This window comes from Oreochromis niloticus, linkage group LG23 (genome assembly GCF_001858045.2).
Source record: "Oreochromis niloticus isolate F11D_XX linkage group LG23, O_niloticus_UMD_NMBU, whole genome shotgun sequence".
NCBI classification, from domain to species: domain Eukaryota; kingdom Metazoa; phylum Chordata; class Actinopteri; order Cichliformes; family Cichlidae; genus Oreochromis; species Oreochromis niloticus.
In genome coordinates this window covers 11,978,872-11,998,184 of record NC_031986.2, presented here as the reverse complement: position 1 = coordinate 11,998,184, position 19,313 = coordinate 11,978,872, and the positions used below count along the sequence as shown (strand labels likewise).

General features: G+C 41.8%; 1 protein-coding gene across 10 annotated transcripts in view; it reads right to left on the bottom strand.

Moving 5' to 3' along the window:
- Positions 1-19,313, bottom strand: part of mcf2la (mcf.2 cell line derived transforming sequence-like a) — a 55,812-nt gene that overhangs the window by 14,963 nt on the left and 21,536 nt on the right. For 9 of the 10 annotated variants that reach the window (XM_025903404.1, XM_025903406.1, XM_025903405.1 and 6 more), the window contains 3 exons: positions 11,332-11,415; positions 8,462-8,576; positions 6,160-6,250 (listed from right to left, as the gene is read on the bottom strand). In XM_025903404.1, coding sequence (XP_025759189.1) covers positions 6,160-6,250; positions 8,462-8,576; positions 11,332-11,415 — 290 coding nt within the window. Of the gene's footprint in view, positions 1-6,159; positions 6,251-7,343; positions 7,642-8,461; positions 8,577-11,331; positions 11,416-19,313 lie in introns of those variants that run through there. The other variant, XM_025903407.1, reaches the window with a different exon arrangement.

Here is a 19,313-nt window from a genome sequence, read left to right as displayed (position 1 = left end):
ACAGTAATAAAGGCAGAGCCCTGGTTTAACGGTGCAGCTCCTGAGTGAGGCGTTAAACGGTCCTCACATTTATGCCCACTGTCCCACTGCCGCAATCCCAAACCAGCAGTAAAGAGATTTAAGAGCATTTAACATCTAATAAATCTGCTGCGTTTCTTCACTGCAGTTCCCCTGTAGCAGCTATCACCTGGAAAGCTGTGACTGCAGTGTAATGTTATTAGTCCTGTGACTTTGGGGAGTAGCTGTAGCATTTGGTCTGTCCACCTCCACACTAGCAGGTTAAAAACACAGAACTGCCTTCAGACAGGCAGCAGCTCAGGAGGCCACTCAGCTGAAAGGCTATATCGGTTATGGCTTCCTCTAAATCCCCGAGTGAATTGCTCCGCCCTGTTAGACATCGTAAATCAATGTAGGATGACATGTGCTCACACACACACACACACACACACACACACAGCACCAGAGGCAAGCTTAGAGCTCTGTGACAAGCTCATGACATTTTTAGCATGACCATCAATTTTATCTGCTGAAAAAAGAAAATCTAAAAGATGATGATGCTTAAAAATTAAAGCTTTTTTTCCTGTTGTTTTTTGGTTTAGAACTCATTTAATTTACACTGCTTTTCTTGGTAAATTCATGTCTTTTCTGCTGATCAAACTTCAGCTGAGGCTTAACCCACTGAGCCATGCACTTATAATATCTAAATACAGCGCCCCATGTTATTTGGGAATATTTTTATTTGATTTATTCACTGACAAAAGTGAATGTGTGAGGACAGTCTGTACAAAATGGTGCCACGGCTGCCTTATTCATCAGAATCACTGGTAACGCGCAGCAAAGAGTACGAGCCCTATGATAAATAAGTCATCCGTAAAGCATGGCTTCAATTTAGTCTACAAGGAAAAGGACTGCACTGGTACAGAGGCGCTCACACACATGCAGCGTGCATACATCATCGTCATGAAATGCCTGCATTGGGTTGTCATGGAAACGCGTGGAGAGCCTTAGCGGGAAAGACAGAGTAGACGAGGAGTCGTCTAAGAGTGTTCCCGGTACCGCAGCCTCATTCTACTCTTCCAGTCATTTATTTTTGGCTTTTACACACACACACACACAGAAAGACAGAGCTTGCTGTGATGTTGATGAAAGACAGCCAGGTTGGAAAATGCACTCACTCTACACAGCATCTTTCCAATTTCCACCCATACTGCCTGCATATCTTTTAAATCCAGTGCTTCCTATTGGGTTTAATGACAGATGACAGTGCATGTTAACTACAGAAAAAATGATGCATTGTGTATTTTTTTTTTTATAGTTTTCCCTTTTTTTTCCTCATCAATAACACACCATCCAGACATCAGTGAGCAGCGCATGTGTAATTGGAGGTCATTAAATTCAATAAACCCTGAGAGGTCCTGGTTTAATTTGTAGCTCTGCATTAACATGACAATACACGTGCTGCTTGGTGCACTCCCCGTGACAGATGAACACCGATACCCCGCATATACATTAAAGCGATGCATGCACGCGCACGCACAGACATTTTCCGCGCGCATTAATAAATGATAAGAATTAGAATATAATTTTCTTTTGAGCGGGGTGATGGAGGGGAGGAAGGATGGGTGGAATGGGAAAAACCACTTCAGTCATGTCCTCTAATCACATCCACACTGCTCTCACGGGAGTTGGCCCGCCACCATATTAAACCACCTCCATCCACCACGTGCTCAAACCCCCCCCTCCTCCGCCTGCATTACCGCTCTCACTTTTAGACGTGAACACTGTCCCAGTTGCGACAAAGACACTCAGCTGAGATCTTGACAGGGAGGGTGCTGAAATTTACTGGAACGCCTTTTTAGCTGATGTTAAAAACGATCTGTTGCAACAAACCCGAGCCTCTCACTGGCACCGGCTGACTGAGCCATCTGCATCCTCCGCCTGCAGCAATGTTTCCGTATGCATGGATGCCTGTGTATTTATTACCCCTAATCACAAAGGCGAGCTGCATCAGACATGAAGGTGTCCCATCATTTAACTGGAATACTAGATAAATTCTGGCATTTGCATATATCGTAAGATAGTCCTCCATGTTCACTGCACAAAGTGGGGGAAAAAGGAAACACTACAGACATAAGCAATAATATTCTCTCTAGGGCAGTGGAGTGTCTCTTTAAATCTTTAAACCCAACACCTGAGTGTCTCTTCACAGAAACCAATTATTTCTGCACTAATAAATATCAAAATCAAATTATCCAATGAGCTCACTGCCTTAATTTTATAGCCCAGCACTGTGTCTAGATAGTGAAAGCACCAACAAAGCAGCCTGAGAGCATCTGTGCCTTTGCTTTGCAGTATCACTACTAACATTTGCCCACTCCTTTATTTTTTTCCGTCCCTCGTTCCCGCTGGCGAACCAGCAAATGGCAGCACGTGACCTTGAGCAGCCGTCACAAATAGAGCGTCTCACGGGACGATGAACAACTTTCATTCTCCAATGAGGCCGACTGCCACTGGCTAGCGGACAAAACAGGCGTGTCCAGCAAGGACATCCAACCACAGGCGAGTGAGGAGGAGATGATGTCAGACAGTCGGTCTCACCACCTGGCCTTCATGCCTTCAGGTTAGGTTATAATGCTGCATGCTTCCAGTGTGGACTTGACATACCCTCCCTACATAAAACATGAAAAGGCATTCACATAACAGCTGAAACTGCCAGTTGGAATCTTGTTCACACCAAATATCCACTGCATCAAACCACTATATGATTCTTTTTGAGAGCTGGCCATGAATATTAAAAAAAAAAAAAAAAAAAAAAAAAAGCATTTCACCACGCTGAAAATAAAAATACACATTTCAGCTTTCTAAGTTAAAAAACATCCTTTTTAAAGTGAGGAAGGCGACTCTGAGGGGGGTGAGAGCTAAACAGAGGAATGGAGTGATGGATGATTCAAAGAGGAAAGAGACGGGGTAATGAGAGGGAGAGGTAAAGGAAGGAAGGGATATCCAGCAGAGAAGCTTCTGCTACCATGCTGATAAACTCTACCACCACTCTAAATTATAGGAGGCCACATTTGTCATCTTGGCTTGATTTCTCTTCTTTTTTTTATCTTTTGTTTAATTTAAAGACTGAAAAGACTGGGAACAAAAAGACCCCAAATGAAAATATATAAAGGGAGGCATTATACACTGTGTAGCTTTGGAAGTGTGGATGTGGTGGTGTAAATGCAGTGGTGGTACTGAAAATGTTTTGTTATAAATAAAATGTAATTTTACAGGAGGTCATCTCAAGGCTCCAGGAAGCCTCACTGAGCTGATATTATTAACTGATAAAGGCTGGCCACAAATATATCAGTCTGAGCACATATGTTGTCTGATATGAAAACTGAATATAGAACACTATACAGAAATAGATGCATTGGGTAATTTAGAAGTGGTTTTATAACATTATTTAGTCAGTAAGGTGGTTTTGGCTTCATAGTTTACGATACACTGAACCACTGTTTGAAGCTCATACATGAGAGTAGAAGTGAAACTAAGCAGATGGTGGTGTTAGGTTAAATGACTGTCATTTCCAGAATACCTAACCTACTACTATAGGTGCATACATAAAGCATACATGTACAATTTACTAGGACCGAAGTATCATTTGCCAAACACTATTTAATGGCCCTAAAATAAAGACTAAAATGGCAAAAGAATTACACACTGCACAAAAAATTAAAGGAACAGTTTGAAAATACATCAGATCTGCTGAATATCTACACCCGCATGGACTGGTTAATGTGTTAGAAATGAGAGGATGCCACATTGTTTGATGGAAAAGAAAATCATGAACCCTCAGAGGGCTGAATTCAAAGACATAATGAACGATGTTACAGGCTTTCTCCATGGCTTCTCCAGACCCTTTCATGTCTGTCACAAGTGGACAGGGTGGACCTGCTCTCATCTATGAAAAGCACAGGGTGCCAGTGTGGACCTGTCAGTTGTGGTATTCTATGGCACTATGTGGTGCTGGGCACTGAGCACAGGGCCCACTAAAGGATCTCAGGTCCTCAGGCCATCCTCATGAATTCTGTTTCCAACTGTTTGGTCACAGACATTCACACCAGTGACCTGCCTGTTAATTTTATAGCTCTGGCAGCGCTCGTTCTGTTCCTCCTCACATAAAAGAGCAGATATCAGTCCTGCTGATGGGTTAAGGCCTCCAACGGCTCTGCCCAGCTCTCCTAGAGCAAGTGCCCGTCTTCTGGATATTTTTAAAATGTTAATATCTTGTCAGTAAGACGTTACTGATAAAAACAAAATATTATTTTTAGATAATATGATTTCAGCGCTTAGTGCATACTCAATGATTACATTCACACTTTTCCCTCAAAAAACATTTTTGTTTCGATGGACCTCTCTGTGGCTTTGCTTGCACCTTGAAGTGGCTTTACACCTGATAAAGCAGATTGATTGTTGGTTCATGGAATTCCACAGTTCATCAACATCCCGTTTCAGGACACTGAATGAGCCAATGGACTGGAATAATGGTTCATTATTACCATTATTAGTACTGGATATTTTCTGTGTGTAGGTTAACATGACTATGTGTTCAGTTACCAAAGCCAGCAGCCTCATAATGACTTATTTCCACAGTGGGGATAGTTTTCTAGAGATACCATGGAAAAACCGCTAAGCCTGCTGATAAACCAGTTCCCAATTAGCATACATTTGCATAAATTTGCATACATTGGACATGGTAAAAGGTGCAATACAGGAAGAGCATCCTGACAACAGATGTGAAGGGGGTGGCGAAGCTTCGTTTTGGCCAACGATAGAGTACTGATTACAGATGACGCTTACAAAAAAAATAAAGTAAGGGAAAACCAAAGTGAAACATGGTATAGTACGAAAAATTAAAGTCTGTGCCCAAGCAATAGTTCTGTCTCAAAGAAAAGCCAAATAGAAAACACCGCTATTGGCCAATATCTTGGGGATTGCTTCCAGAGAGTATAAAATCAGGCACAACATGCTGGATTTTACTGAGGAGCGATTTATTTACTTATTTTGGCCCGCCTCCCTCCCTGCTCCCTGGTTCTGCTGGAGATTCCTTCCTGTTAAAAGGGAGTTTTTCCTTCCCACTGTCGCCAATCGCTTGCTCAGAGTGGATCCTCTGATTGTTGGGCTTTTCTCTGGGCCTTTTCCTTACTATTTAAAGAGCCTTGAGGTGACTTGTTATAATTTGATGCTGAAAAAATAAAATTGAATTGAATTGAGTTTCACTTGAATTTAATACAAATAGTTTATAATGGTATTAATGGCATTTAATTTTAATTGTCAGAAATGACAATGAGTACGGACACTTCAGTTTTATGACCATTGATTATTATTACCAAGTCTGCCCAATTTACATGCTTATTAAGTATTATAATAATAATAATAATAATAATAAGATATATAACCCTTCTCTTCTACTACTAGTTCCCCCTCTCTTGCCTTCCTCTTTAATGTCACACTCTGTCTTCAGTTTATCATCTTATAAAGTTGTGAAAGTTACCAAGAAGTAAGTAGGCTAGTAGGCTAATGGAGCATACATGTACAAGACTGATGGTTAAAAAACAATTACAGAATGAGACTCATGGCCAGCACTGCGTGGATCTTCTATTTCTGCTTTTTGAGTAAGTCTCAGCGTACACAAAGGCTATGAGTGCACTTTCAGAGATTCCACCACCCACTCTAACATAATAAGCTATTTTTAACCTCATCCTGCCGCATTTCAACATGCAGAAAAAGGAAAATATCCAAACTCCCAGTGCATATGAAGTTAATGAGGTAAAACAACCACTTACTGCATGCGCAATTTCACAAACACTAAAAACTCCAAAACATCTATTATTCTAAATGCTGCTAAGCTGAAAATTATACACACGGACAGCTGACACCAGCAACTACACCCACAGATCTGGACTAAAACAAGCATTAGCACATGCAGAGTAATGCACACACTCCAAAACAGCTATTTGGAGTCATCAGAGGGATTTCGTCAGCAAATGATGCATGCAGACAAATTGGTTCGGTAAAGTCCTAGGACAGTCTCTCCCATCTTCCTCCGACACTCACACACATAGAAACACACACACAAAAATGAAATAAATAACCAAACAAATAGGTTCTTACTGCGATGCGGAGCAGGGTGGCCCTGACGGCAGCCCATCGGTCCAGCCGTCTGTCAATGACCAGAATGAAACCCACTCCTGATGCTTCCACACTACAGGAGAGAAACACACGCATACACACACACACACACTGTTAATCCCCACAGAAAAACACCTTTGCTTTTCCTGTGTGTGCAGGAAAGAAAAAGAGGGTGTGTATGTTTAAGTCAAGGCCTCGATAACAAGGCAAACTACTGAATTTGTTACCAGAATATCCAAAAAAAGGGGGCCTTAACTAGAATTTGCCCTCCATAGCGGTGGCTTGTACATTATTGAGACGGCCCTTGAGCTCTAGCCAAAGCAATAATTGAGTTATTTTATAAAAAATAATTCAAAATCAGCTTGCATTAAGAATACGTCTGGCAGTTTCACTGTTGGCTGATAGATTATGGCATAAGTTATGTCTATTATCTAGGAGGTTTAAGAAACTTACAGACAAATCAGGCCCACTGTAGGTCACTGTAGACATAGCTAATCAATAATTTTGTATTATCTTAAGGAAAAAAACTGAAGAGGTTGCAGTTTTTTTTTGTTTAGTGCTATATAACCTTTTTAAAATGTAAAATTTACAGTTAAAATGCAGTTGCAGCTGCTGAATGGGCCTTTTGTCAGTCCTTCACTTAGTTGAAAAAAAGGGTATAGATTTTTATTTTTACTCCCCACTAGCCTCAGGTCATTTTCCACAAGTGGCTCCTGGCCAAAGCAAGTCAAGTATCCCTGGTTCAAACCTTGCTACCTACTGCCTCTTCATCATTTGCCTTCAGTGGTGATTAGAGAGCGACCCTTGTGATTACCATGGCAACCTTGGCTCTGCATTAGCGTGTGTGCATGTGAAAAATCTTGCCATTCATTCCACAGGCAGTGCCATATGTAGCAGCCTCATTAAGCTAGTTTGTGTGTGTGCATGTGTGTACATGGCTTTTTCCGGCAAAGGTCCCCGCTGGATAAGCTGACGTGTATCCTGACACCTAAACACACAAGCAGGAAGGATGAATATTTAAGCCTGACACACACATACACACACACACACGCCGACTGTGAGGCCAACCATACAAATACTGCTGAGTCGGTCCATCTGGATGTCATTATTAGCCAATTTTCATCATCACACACAGAGATGTTAAGAAAAGCAATGCGTTACACTACCCAGTGGACGCCGCAAGCGGCAAATCCTCAGTCCATCTCTACTGCTAAATAGATTCAATCCACAAAAGCCGGGCGAAGAAAATCTTTGATATTCCAGAGCCCGAAGAAAAAGAAATCTAACAAAAATCCTCAATAATCCACTGTCATCATCCAAATATAGTCCAGCCTTCCTCAGTTCTCCCCTATTCGGCAGATGTCAATGTCCAGTTGGTGCATCCACAATCATCTGCTTGCAGCTCGCGGATGGAACGAGGTGACCGTTCACATCCTCACAGAGCATCTCCCTCCTCCTTTTGCCTCTCTCTCTGCTCCTCCACCACCCGCGTCCCACCCTCAGCCAATTAAAGCCGAGCTCTGCCGCTCACAGCCAATCGGAAACCCGGGAGCTCAGCCGATTGGCAGCAGGGTGCAAAATAGCTGGTGGGCAGAGAGGGAGGGGTGTGAGTGTGTGTCTGTTATATGAAAGGTGATGATACACTGAATGGCCGCCATGACACACACACAAACACACGCACACACACACACACACACACACACACACACACACACAGATAGATATACAGCTGCATCTTCCTTTCTCCTCTCTTTAATTATGTGTGTGAGAGCATGTCTGTGCTTGATGGGAGTGCTGCGCTCAGCACTGAAGGAAAGGTGAAAGGAAGGGAGGGAAGGTGAGAGGGTGGAGGGGCAGAGAGAGCATAAAGAAGGAGGACAGAGGAGTGATGAGAACAGATAAATAAAAAAAATTATTCTGCTTAGGAAAACAAACCTATACTGTAGAAATATACAAAAACTATACATACAAAACCTTTCTTCAGGCCTAAGTTCTACTATATGAGTTCATATGAGCAATGTTTTAACATTGTAACAAAAATTCTATTCGTATATCCACATCAAAGAGTACAGTTTCAATTTTTGATTTGCCAGTTATCAGTGACTTATTCTTTAGTCTTCCATTCTTCTCTAAACCTTTGTGTCTTTTGTGTGACTTCTCCTCGAGTCAGGCCTTTGGTGTTGTGCTGGCATCTGTTGGCTCCGCCTGGTATTACACCTCAAGCTCTGTTAGCACAGCATATGTGTGAGGGGAGGGGGCATAGGGAGGGGTAAGAGACAATCACCTGGGGATACTCGTGAGGTAGCTGAGGACATTTTGGAGCTCCTCCTCTTCTAGCTCGCTGAAAGTTGGGAATTCTGGGAAGACGATGACGGGGCTTCCATTCATCCCTCGCCCCCCTGGGGACACAGACAGGAATCACAGAAATGTCAGGCATGGTGTCGACCTGGTGTTGTCAATGCTTTTAATTGATTTGATGACAGCTGGATTGAAAACTTGAAAATGATGTTGTAGAGGTTCATTTTTGGCTTACTTTTCCTCCTTTATATAAATACACTCAGACACAAATAAACCCACTTCTTGCTTGATAAAGTGCAGCAGGGTAAAAATCACAAATTACATACAGTCCTGTTTCCATAATTGGAAAGTCATGCAAATTCATTTTGGATCTAATTCAGAATGAAAGAAAGGCATTAAGAGGAGCCTTAATGTGATTGTTTACCACCCCTCTGGCTGAGGAGAGACAGAGCAAAAAGATCACATTTATAAAAATAAACAGGACCTCACACACACACACACACACACACACACACACACACACACACACACTTCTCTTTGGTTGGCAGGTCAAGTTTCAAAGCAGAACATTGGGGCGATGAATTATTCACATGCTGTCACTGGTCAGGCAGTATCGTCATGGTAACCCAATACAGAGCTCTAAGAGTACGTTTCTGTGCTGACATGTTTGTTTCATGCTGCTTTGTGTGCATTTTGTGTGAGTGGCTGGTTATGATTGCCTGCATGGCTTCTATCTGGGTCAACCTATCATCAGTAACTGACAAGTTTTTCCCACAGAGGGATCCAGGACCAGCTGGGATCAGAACTCTTTTTCTTTATTCTGGTTGAATCTGCCCCTAGAGCAGGGGTGGGCAATCTCAGTCCACGAGGGCCGGTGTCCCTGCAGGTTTTAGATGTGTCCTCGAACCAACACAACTGATTCAAATGGCTAAATTAGCTCCTCAACATGTCCTGAAGTTCTCCAGAGGCCTGGTAACGAACTAATCATGTGATTCAGGTGTGTTGACCCAAGGTGAGATCTTTAGACAGTTAAAATCTGTCCCTGCAGGGACACCAGCCCTCGTGGACTGAGATTGCCCACCCCTGCCCTAGAGTTTCACTGCATTTTCATGTGGATTTGTGCACTACTCCATCATGTTGCCTCAAATGAGTTTTTTTTGGTCATGTTGGGATTTTTTGTTTTTCCTTTTTTTGAGGCAGGTACCATGTGATGCATTCGTTTTTGTGGGCCGTCGCGCTCTCTCTCTCTCTCCCCCAGCTCCTGGCTATTTTTGTGTTTTTCATGAGTCTGATTTGTAATGAATGAGAATATTTTTCTTTTTTCCCCTTTTTTTCCTTTTCTTGGCAGTTCTTTCCTGCCATGCCTGCTTTGTTTTTTTGTTTTTTGTTTTTTTTAGTAAACACCTCCTCCATACTAGAGTAAAAATATGACAACAACCTCCTTGCAACCAGGGAAAAAAATAACAAGAAAAAATTTCATTGAATTTCTTTACTTTGTAAACTCAAAGTTGAGCTTGATTACACAGGTTCCCTGGTGGAAGGCAACTTGTCTCCAAGCAATTGCAGTCTGATTTAGAAACACTGCAATCACTCTCAGACAGACAGATCAAGGTTTGTACATAACTGCCATCTAATTTATAAACAAAAAAAGTCAACATGCTGCTAGTGTCATGTGTCTTTGCAACAGAAGACTCAACTCAGCTGGTTGTATTCTGGTATAAAAGCAAGGTTGCAGAGCGCCTGGGTCATTTTGTAGTTAAACAACTATTTTGCAGGAACTATGTCACTATTTGTGGAAGAATTTCTGGATTTCTGTAGCCACAGACTTGCAATTTCTGCAAATCAATCACAGTTAATGCCATATTGTCACAGACCCCATTCTATCTGACTCCGTCTTATTGCTGTTTTATCATCGACTTGATGGAACAAAGTCCCTTTCAACATGGCAACTGACTGCAAGTAGACACAGACCTTGTTCCCATCTTCGAAGCCCAATTATTGTCCCAATTTCAAAGACAATAATATAGTTCATTGCACACGGTCACAATAATTTTGTTAGTGCTGCATCACCATTTTCCCCGAGTATGAAGGATGGTAAATTGGTCCCACGTATAGTTTATAGCTTTGCAGACACAGAAAGGTCCAAATATATCTGCAGCACAAAGCAAAACCCTTAAGGTATTACGTATAAATTAAATCAAATTTATTTAAACTTTTATTTTTTTATTTTATGAGTTAAAATATTGGTACCTACACAAACAGAAGCAAATAAACTATCAAAAGGTTTAACACCTTTTACAAAGTGTTGCTTTGGCTGTCATGTAAGTATGAGTGGAACTATTTTTGGAATCTGCTGGACATATCCGTCTACATGTCCTGGAAGTGTTTCTGCTGCCAGAGACATTTATATATTTTTTCAATTGCACCAACAGTTTTGTTACATAGAAGAGCGCAAGCAGACAGAGGAGTGCGTTTCACTGAGCTACACAGACACAAAGATATAATTAGACTCTAAGAGTTAGGCCAATTGCGCTATGTTTATAACCCCCATTAGCTCTGCCCTGACATAAATTCCCCTGTTCACACACATGAATGTGTTTGTTAGCAACTCAATTGTCCAGTTTAATCTAATCCATGCTGCACATTTGGAAAGACACCGAGATCTCTCTGGGGTCACTTGTTCATCATGAGTTTCACCACTTAGTCACTGACATGTATAAGCTGATTCAAAGTGCCCGGTCTACTCACATGTTCTTTACATATCAAAAGGAGGAGAAAGTTATGTATGTCTTGAAATAATTAACTGCCGCTTTGTGCACTATACAACACCCACTGCGTGTATAATATCAAACCAACCTGGCAGGATGGCAAACTGTTTCTGGAGTTCAGAGCCGATTTGTGCTGCATACATAGGAGTATCATCTTTTTGCACGATGTCATCTAGACAAAGAAACAGAAAACAGTATGTTAGAAAACAAAGTCTCCAAACCAAAATCCAGTTTCGACTCTTGCCAATATAATCAACAGCTGAATTTTTTTAGAAGTGTGTTTATATATAAATATATATATATGTGGAAGGTGTAACAAGGGGAGGAGCATGGGAAGTAGGGCGAAATAAAGAGGGCAGGGTACATGAAAAAAGGAGGGAGTAAAATGAGAAAATCCAAAAAGGAGAAAGAGGTAAAGGGTAAAAGTAAGGTAGACTGGAGATGAAGTAAACACCATTTGGATTTCCTCTGTTCTGTGGTCAGGCTGGATTACAGTAATCTCATTTAGCTCTTTGAGACATGTAGAGACAGAGAGATAGAGAAAAAGCACTCTCCCCCCCCTGATTTGGTTGCCATGTGTGACCCATGTATGCCAAAAACAGGGATTGGATTGTTAACTGTGTCCGATCATGTGTGCATCTGTGAACGAAAACTGAGAATTTATAATGTCATCTAAGTGTGTATGATGGAGCATCGCTACGTGTGTGTGTGTCTCCGAGTGTGCGCAGACAAAGGCTGGCACTGCGGCTGGTGTGAGCAAAGTGTGGCAAGGTTTACTAGCAGTATGGTGTGGACTGGCAGTGAGATGCATTAATTACCATCCAAGTGCAACCCAAACAAACTGTTCACATTTTTATAAAGGGACCATCGACCCAAACATTGCAACACCAGACTAGGATCTTTAGAAGAGTCACTGTTTTAATCTCATCTAGGATAAGCTTTGGGGTGAAAGTGTCCTGATGGATGAGCAGGTTTAAAAGCTCCACTTTTCTCTCTGATAACAAACTGCATATAAAAGATGGAAATAGGCCACCGTGAGGTTAACATTTTGGATGTCTCCAACTCACAATCACAAGATAACCATAGACAACAGCACACTCCGTTTTATTTTCTATTTTACACCAAAGGTGACCATAATTTACCATGACCATGACATAGTGAGCATATTTTTCTTCATAATTCATGGCACAATATTTCTACTAAGCAGCCTTTATAGGTTAAATCTATTGACGTCTGTATTGGCATACAGCAATACTAGCACTGCATTTACTTGGTTACACCAAAATTTGCAGTGTAGCAGACTACTAGTGCGAAGTGAGGTCATGCTCTCATAGACTTCTATACAGTTGTCTTCAAAAACCCCTGGCTGGGTATTAGAATGATTGGCGCTTTAAGGCACTTTCATATGTGCAATGCCCATTTTTTGAGGTTTTGGACACATGTGACTGCTAAACATGTGGCATTAACATTTTGGACATGTGACAATCATGATGGCAATGTAGGATGACGTGAATAAGGCCCCTGTCACACAAACCTCGAGACCAGTCGGTGACTGCCTAATCGCCATCAGTCAGTAGGGAAAAATGTGCATTTCCAAACCAAATGGCAAAAACCTCCTTGTAATCGCTGTGGTTGCTAGCATGCTGCTGCGGTCATAGTTTAAATGGAAGTGACGGGCTTGTCTACAAACACTGGCCTGCTGCTCTCTCTGAAGGTAAAAGCTGCCCTTTCGAAACACTGGAAGCACAACTTCAACTTCAAGTTTTACTACTACTTATTTAATAGTTAGCGAGTTGTTTGCAGCATGAAACATGAAAGAAAGAAAAAAAAACTAACAAACTACAGGCCACCGTAACAATGTGCTAGCTATCAAAGCAATTACTAGTAGGTTTTTGGTTAAGCACCTTCTCTGCAACTGATTTCACCCAGCAAGAGTCGGCAAACTGCAGGAACCACTCGCCAGCCCCCAAGGCAACCAGTGGTTCTATCACATCCAATATGGCAGACAACTCTTAAGCAATGTGAGTATGATGTCACATTAGAAATGTCAATAGGCAGTCCAAAAAGCTATTAAGGGCTAGCTAACCTAACTGTAACACTGTCAGCTAATCAGATATGTGTCAGACATGTGGACTGGACGCAGACTTATACAAACTAAAACTCTCTCTTCTTAGACTTTATTTCTCTGAGACATGCCTTACTTGCTCCCTCTTTAAATCTAATCCTGTAGCTATTAAAGATGTTAACACACAAAACTATGTTCAGCGAGTCTATTGTTAATTACCCAAGTGTGAATGCATCATTTTACGGTAAACACAAAGTGCAGCTGAGGCTGAGGCGATGTTATCAGGCGGTCATAAACCAGGACTTGTGAGTCACTTGACCCAAACACCTAAAACCAGTCTGTAACAGCATGAAACCTTCTTTAGTCTGTGGGAAAATAAGACAGAATGACCACACCGGAGAACAAAGCAATCCACTCATACCAGACTAAAGCACTGCAGGTGATCACATAATTGGCATTCTTCGTCACAAATATCCTCAGACTACCTGTAAAAACTGCGCGCATGCTGATGTTTGTTGGTCATTTCTTTCTTTAATCTGTGGCACCGTCGGTCTATGCAACAGCTCCATATGATGCAGCAACCCCCTGGGATTAAGAGCTTAAAGCTTCAGTAATGCTACATACATTGTGTCAGCATACCATTGGCTAGACAGTGACTCATACTACAGATTGTATGTGTCATGTTTTATGTGAAGTCAACATATGTTACAGTATGAGCAGCTGTTCACAGGATGTTTGAGATGCTCTTGAAACTTACTTTAAAAAATGATTAAAGAAGTACAACACTAAGTATACTGTAAGTAGCTCTGGTCAGGAAGAAACATGGTGTCCTAGGGGTGTACAGCAATAACTCATACACACTTTGGTAAAGTCAGAGGTAAAGCTTCACAGATTTAAGGAGATTATCCAAAAAAAAGCAGTGACTATTGCAGAAAAAAGAAAAAAAGAAGAGGAGAATCGGAGCAGAGACTGGGTCAAGACAGAAGAAGAAACGGGTTTAAGGAAGGACCAAGGAAGATAAAAGTAAACGGTCTAAGAGTTGAAAAAGAGAGATGGTTGACTTGGCACTAATCCAGGTCCACTTATTAGACTCAAACAGACCACAGAGCTTCCAGCAAAAATCAACCACTCTGTAATTTAACACAAAAAAACAGCAACTGTATATAATTAGCTTCTACTACAGCAGAGACAAAGAGGAAGAGGACATGCTTTAAAATCTGAGTTCATAGTGCCTTTGAGCAAAGCAATGAGTGCTGAATGAAGAACAATTTGTTTTCTGGAAGGACAAAGGAGATAATGAGGTGGGGATCCAAAAGGAAATGTTTTATTTGTATATGATATACAGTATAGGAGGCAGACTGTGTGTGAGCAAGTGTGTTGTCATATGTCAGTGTGTGTGTTTGAGTGTTGTGGGATCACTGGGCCAGCTGTCAGTTCAATGTGTCAGGCAGTAAAGCTCTGGCTAAGGCCCAAGCTCTGACTAACAGCAAGACATGTGCAGCGCGCTCTGACTCTCTGAATATACTTTAAGCGTGCAAGTGTCCGGATCTTTGACCTTACAGCAAGCCAGCCTCTGTACAAACTACTAGCTTAAACCTAAAGACATTTCAAAATAAAACCAACTCTCAGACTAAATCTCAAGCGATGCGATCATGCGATTTGCAATACTTCATGTCATAGTGTGTCCAGTTTATGGACGGATTTGCCATTTCAACCAGATGGAGTTAAAGCTCCTTTAGTCGGTCATTTCCTACATTAGCCATGCCTTAGGATGAGTACTTGCAGCTGTTAGTGTTAAATACAAGTCAGTAAAGTAGCTGTGAAAGCATCAGTAAGTGATCGTCCAACTAAGAAGATGCCTTTTTAAATGCTTGAAATAGTTTCCTGCTGCATGCAAAAATCTACTTTGCAAGCCATTTTGTTTCTCCCCCAATTGAGCGTCATGTTTTTATGAAAATGTAAGAAAATTTGTAGAGAACAATTTCATTTAGCTGAAATATCCTGCACCGTGCTCATGGTTTGTGAACTATATGGGTGAATGGTGCAGATATATCAGACATTCAGGCGTCGGGCAGCTTTTCACTGCTGCTGAAACTCTCAAACTGCCCACTTTGTCCTCAGTGGAATGAATGAAATTAAACTATAGTGGCGAGGCTGCGAGCGAAACCCTTTTACCCACCAAACAACACGCACACTGGAAGTGGGACAAGGCAGCCAAACACAAATAGTGATTATGGGGGGCCTCGAAAGAATGTCCCCCCCTCGCCTCCTTGTACCCTTCCCCCCAGGCCTCTGACACCCCTTCCCAAATTCATTCATCCTTTTCTCAGGGGCTTATCTGAAGGACAAATATCCCAGCAATCTTATGCATTAGGAAAATATTACACCATTATTAACTTTTATCAAGTGTATTGTATTTCTAAAGGGCTCTATTCAGCAGTTAAAATAACTTTTAAGTTAACGTTAAGTACAACTCGGCATGACTGACTTGTTGAAGACATATGTGCTGCATGAACGCATCATTTCAGGATTAATATGCAGCTGCAGTTGCGGTCTACTAAATCGGATCATTTCACACTCCTAAATGTCTCCAGCTGTATTCCTGGTTGGATATATGAGGGAGGAAAAGACCTGGATTTAAAGGGGTGAAAAGAGGGAAGGGGAAGCAGTTAGGAAAAAACAAACTGTAGAGGTGCTCTCGTCTCAATAAGATGAAATGGAGGACAGGGTTTCTTTACACATGCCTACATATTTAATGTGTTGGCCTGGTGCTAGCCGATACCGTGGATGTGATCTCTCTGTGGCAGAGGATCAGGAGGAGCGCCACAGTTAAAATACACACCATCCAACATTATGTGATGTTGAGCATGTTCTCACAGCATCACCGTCACACTACAGATGATGTGGAGTCATGTGATGTGAAAGGTTGTAAACAGTCCAGTGTTGGGAGGAGGACACTGACGTGAATATTATTCAAACGTCAAACATTCTGCATAGTTGCGGCTTCAGCACTGACCTGCTGCACATGCCGCAGTTCAGACACGGCTTCCTCTGCAATGAGGGATTAATGCTGACACTCCTGTACATAGGATGCTTTAAATAATCTGGTAAAACTGCTGGCTTGATTACCAAATTTCTAATTCATAGTGATGCTGCTTGTGTTTTCAAATCACAACTATTAACTTTCTTTTACATTTGTTCATATAGTTTTGTTCTCCTTGATGGCAACTCTGTCGGTTCCACAGGGTTCTGTCCTGGGACCAGTTCTATTTATATTATACATGCTTCCCTTAGGCAATATTATTACAAGGCATCATGCATTTTCAGTGCTATGCAGATGACACCCAATTTTATCTTTCAATGAAGCTAGATGACACGCAACGATTAGATAAACTGCAAGACTGCCTTAAAGACATAAAGACCTACATGACCCCTGAACTCTTGCTCCTAAATTCAGATAAAACTGAGGTTATTGAGCCCCAACCAAAAGGGGGTTTTTGTTTCTTCGCCCAGTCACTAGATGCATGCCCGTAGGTGATGACTGTTGGAGTTCTCTGTATTATTGTAGAGCATTTACCTCACAATGAAAACCGTAAAACTGTTGTTGTTATACGAATTAATGTTGCTGTTGCTATAGAGTTATTGGGGTTATTGCAGATGTGCCAGTTCATAGGTCCACCAAAAAAGCAAAAGCAAAAAAGCAGACACCGTTGGCAGCAGTTTAAAGTCTAAATATATTGGAGTATATTTTAAAAAAGGAAGAGAGTACATGCGAGTAAGAAGACTGTAACATGAGTCTAAACTTTAGCTTCCTTTTATGCTTACTGTATTTACTGTGTGGGGAAGTTCACAATGTCATATTAAGATAAAAGTTTATTTGTCTGTCATATGAGAAATGATTCTCAGGATTAATAACATGTCACCCGTGTCACCCCAACTCTGAGGAGAAGGAAAGGCAGCAGCCCAAACAAGTCCTATGAAAGCCAGACTGCTGTCGCCAATACATTGTATTACCATTACCCAGATGGACACACACATCCTGTTCCTTTGTTCTGCAGTCATGCTCCTACAGGTTTTCATCACTAAACACACATTGTCGGTTCAAAGACGGCAGCCAGCTGTTCTCTGCTTGTTGACGGCTGCCAGCATCGACGGCTGGTCAAAGCTCAAAGCCGCAGGAAGCCAGATAGCTGACTGGTGTGCAGTCAAACACACGTGACTATACACACAAGTGCATAGACCCTCACTGAGGACCGCGCAAACAAAAACAGCCAGGATGTGGTTGGACACAGAGGTGCACAACATACAGAGAGGACCTTAGATAGACACAACAAGACATGAGCAAATGGAGAAGTATTATTACGGTCCACTGATGGCCATAGCTCCCGCTTAAAATGCAACATTTAAACCTTTTGTTCCCCCTAATGTGTGCCTGGGATTTGTTAGGGCTCAAATCTCAGCCTGCGCCAATTCTGTGCTGCCCTCATCATTACAGATAAACTGGTAAATGATTGCTTGTTGATGCTGCAATCTATAGATGTTGTTAACGCCATTTTAACCCTCTTCTAGTATGCAGTTTATAACTTTTAGTACATTTTAGATTATGTGTTTATGGTTGCAACAAGAGAAAGAACTCAACCATGGACCAGTGATACTTGATTTAGATTCTTAACACAAAATTAATCATTTAGATTGTAAAAGGATCAAATTGATGGAAAACCTGAAGCAGACAGGATGAATTTCACTGAGACACATGTCCACCAGCACTCAGGCGCATCACTGAGACCTTAAGCTCTGCATCTGCTGCTATGGTATGCACCAAATGGAAAAGGACCGACTTGGAATGTAGACTCGAAGGCACTAGGTAGGGGAATGCGGTGAGGGCGTGGCATGCAGGGCTAAAAGTTGTTGCACTGGTGTTAAATACCAGCTCAGAGAGATGGCCAGTTGTGTGCATATTTGTGTGAGTTACATGTTGAGAAGCAACACAACCATTCTGCATCTGTGTTTGTGTGTTTGTGTGCATGTGAGGGAATCCAAGCTTTATTATCTGGCATTATAGTCCGGGTTTACCAAGGCTCCATCTGTCACTGCTGTGGTGCTTCTACCACACACACACACCAACACAGGATAAGGGCTGGCATGCACACACCGTGGCAAACAACTGGGTCACAGGGCCAACAGTGATCTGGAATGCATGTGAATTTGGTGCCCATCCCCACACCCAAAGCTTCAACTACCAGGGCTCAAGAAAGATTAGCAGGTCGAAAAACATGTTCTTATTTGATGTCTGAAGCTACAGCTGTAAGTGTTCAGTCAGCGGGAGCACCTAGGTTTCACTGAATAGAGTCCAGGTGAATTATTACTTATTATTTACATTTCCCAATGCTGAACAACATGTCTATCCAAGTGTGTTTTCCAGGACCTCCACGCCCTGCCAAGTAGACCCTACAAACACAGGTAGTCCGATATATCATGTTTCAGGTTTGCAACTGTTTCATTTGGCTGTAAATGGTTATCACGACTGGATTTGTATACAAGTTATTTATATTTAGAAGTGTAAAGAAAAAATAGTTTCACTGGTGGTGAAAAAATAATATATAAATTTCTGGATGTATTTTTTACCTACTCTCCAAACCAATCGCTTGCAGCCACCTTAAATCACCAAATGTACATTTTACAAGCTTTTTCTTGGCAAAATCCTTTTAAGATGAAAGCTTTCACTTAAAAAGGCCAAGAAGACGAAAGCGATGTCCTCTGAGTCCAGTTCACTGCAGTTAGAAATCCAGAACAATGGCTTCGGGCTTTACTCGGTCACTGGCAGTGAGCCCCAATCTACTGAATAGATGGTGGCATCATCATCTCAGCAAAACAACACACTACTGTCCCTCTGTCTACAGTCTGCGCTGCCATCACAACACACACACGGACACACAATCCCTCTCAGGCATGGTTCCCACTCTGCGCCGAAGCAAAGTGCGTTCAAGGCACTCGCAAAAATCTGC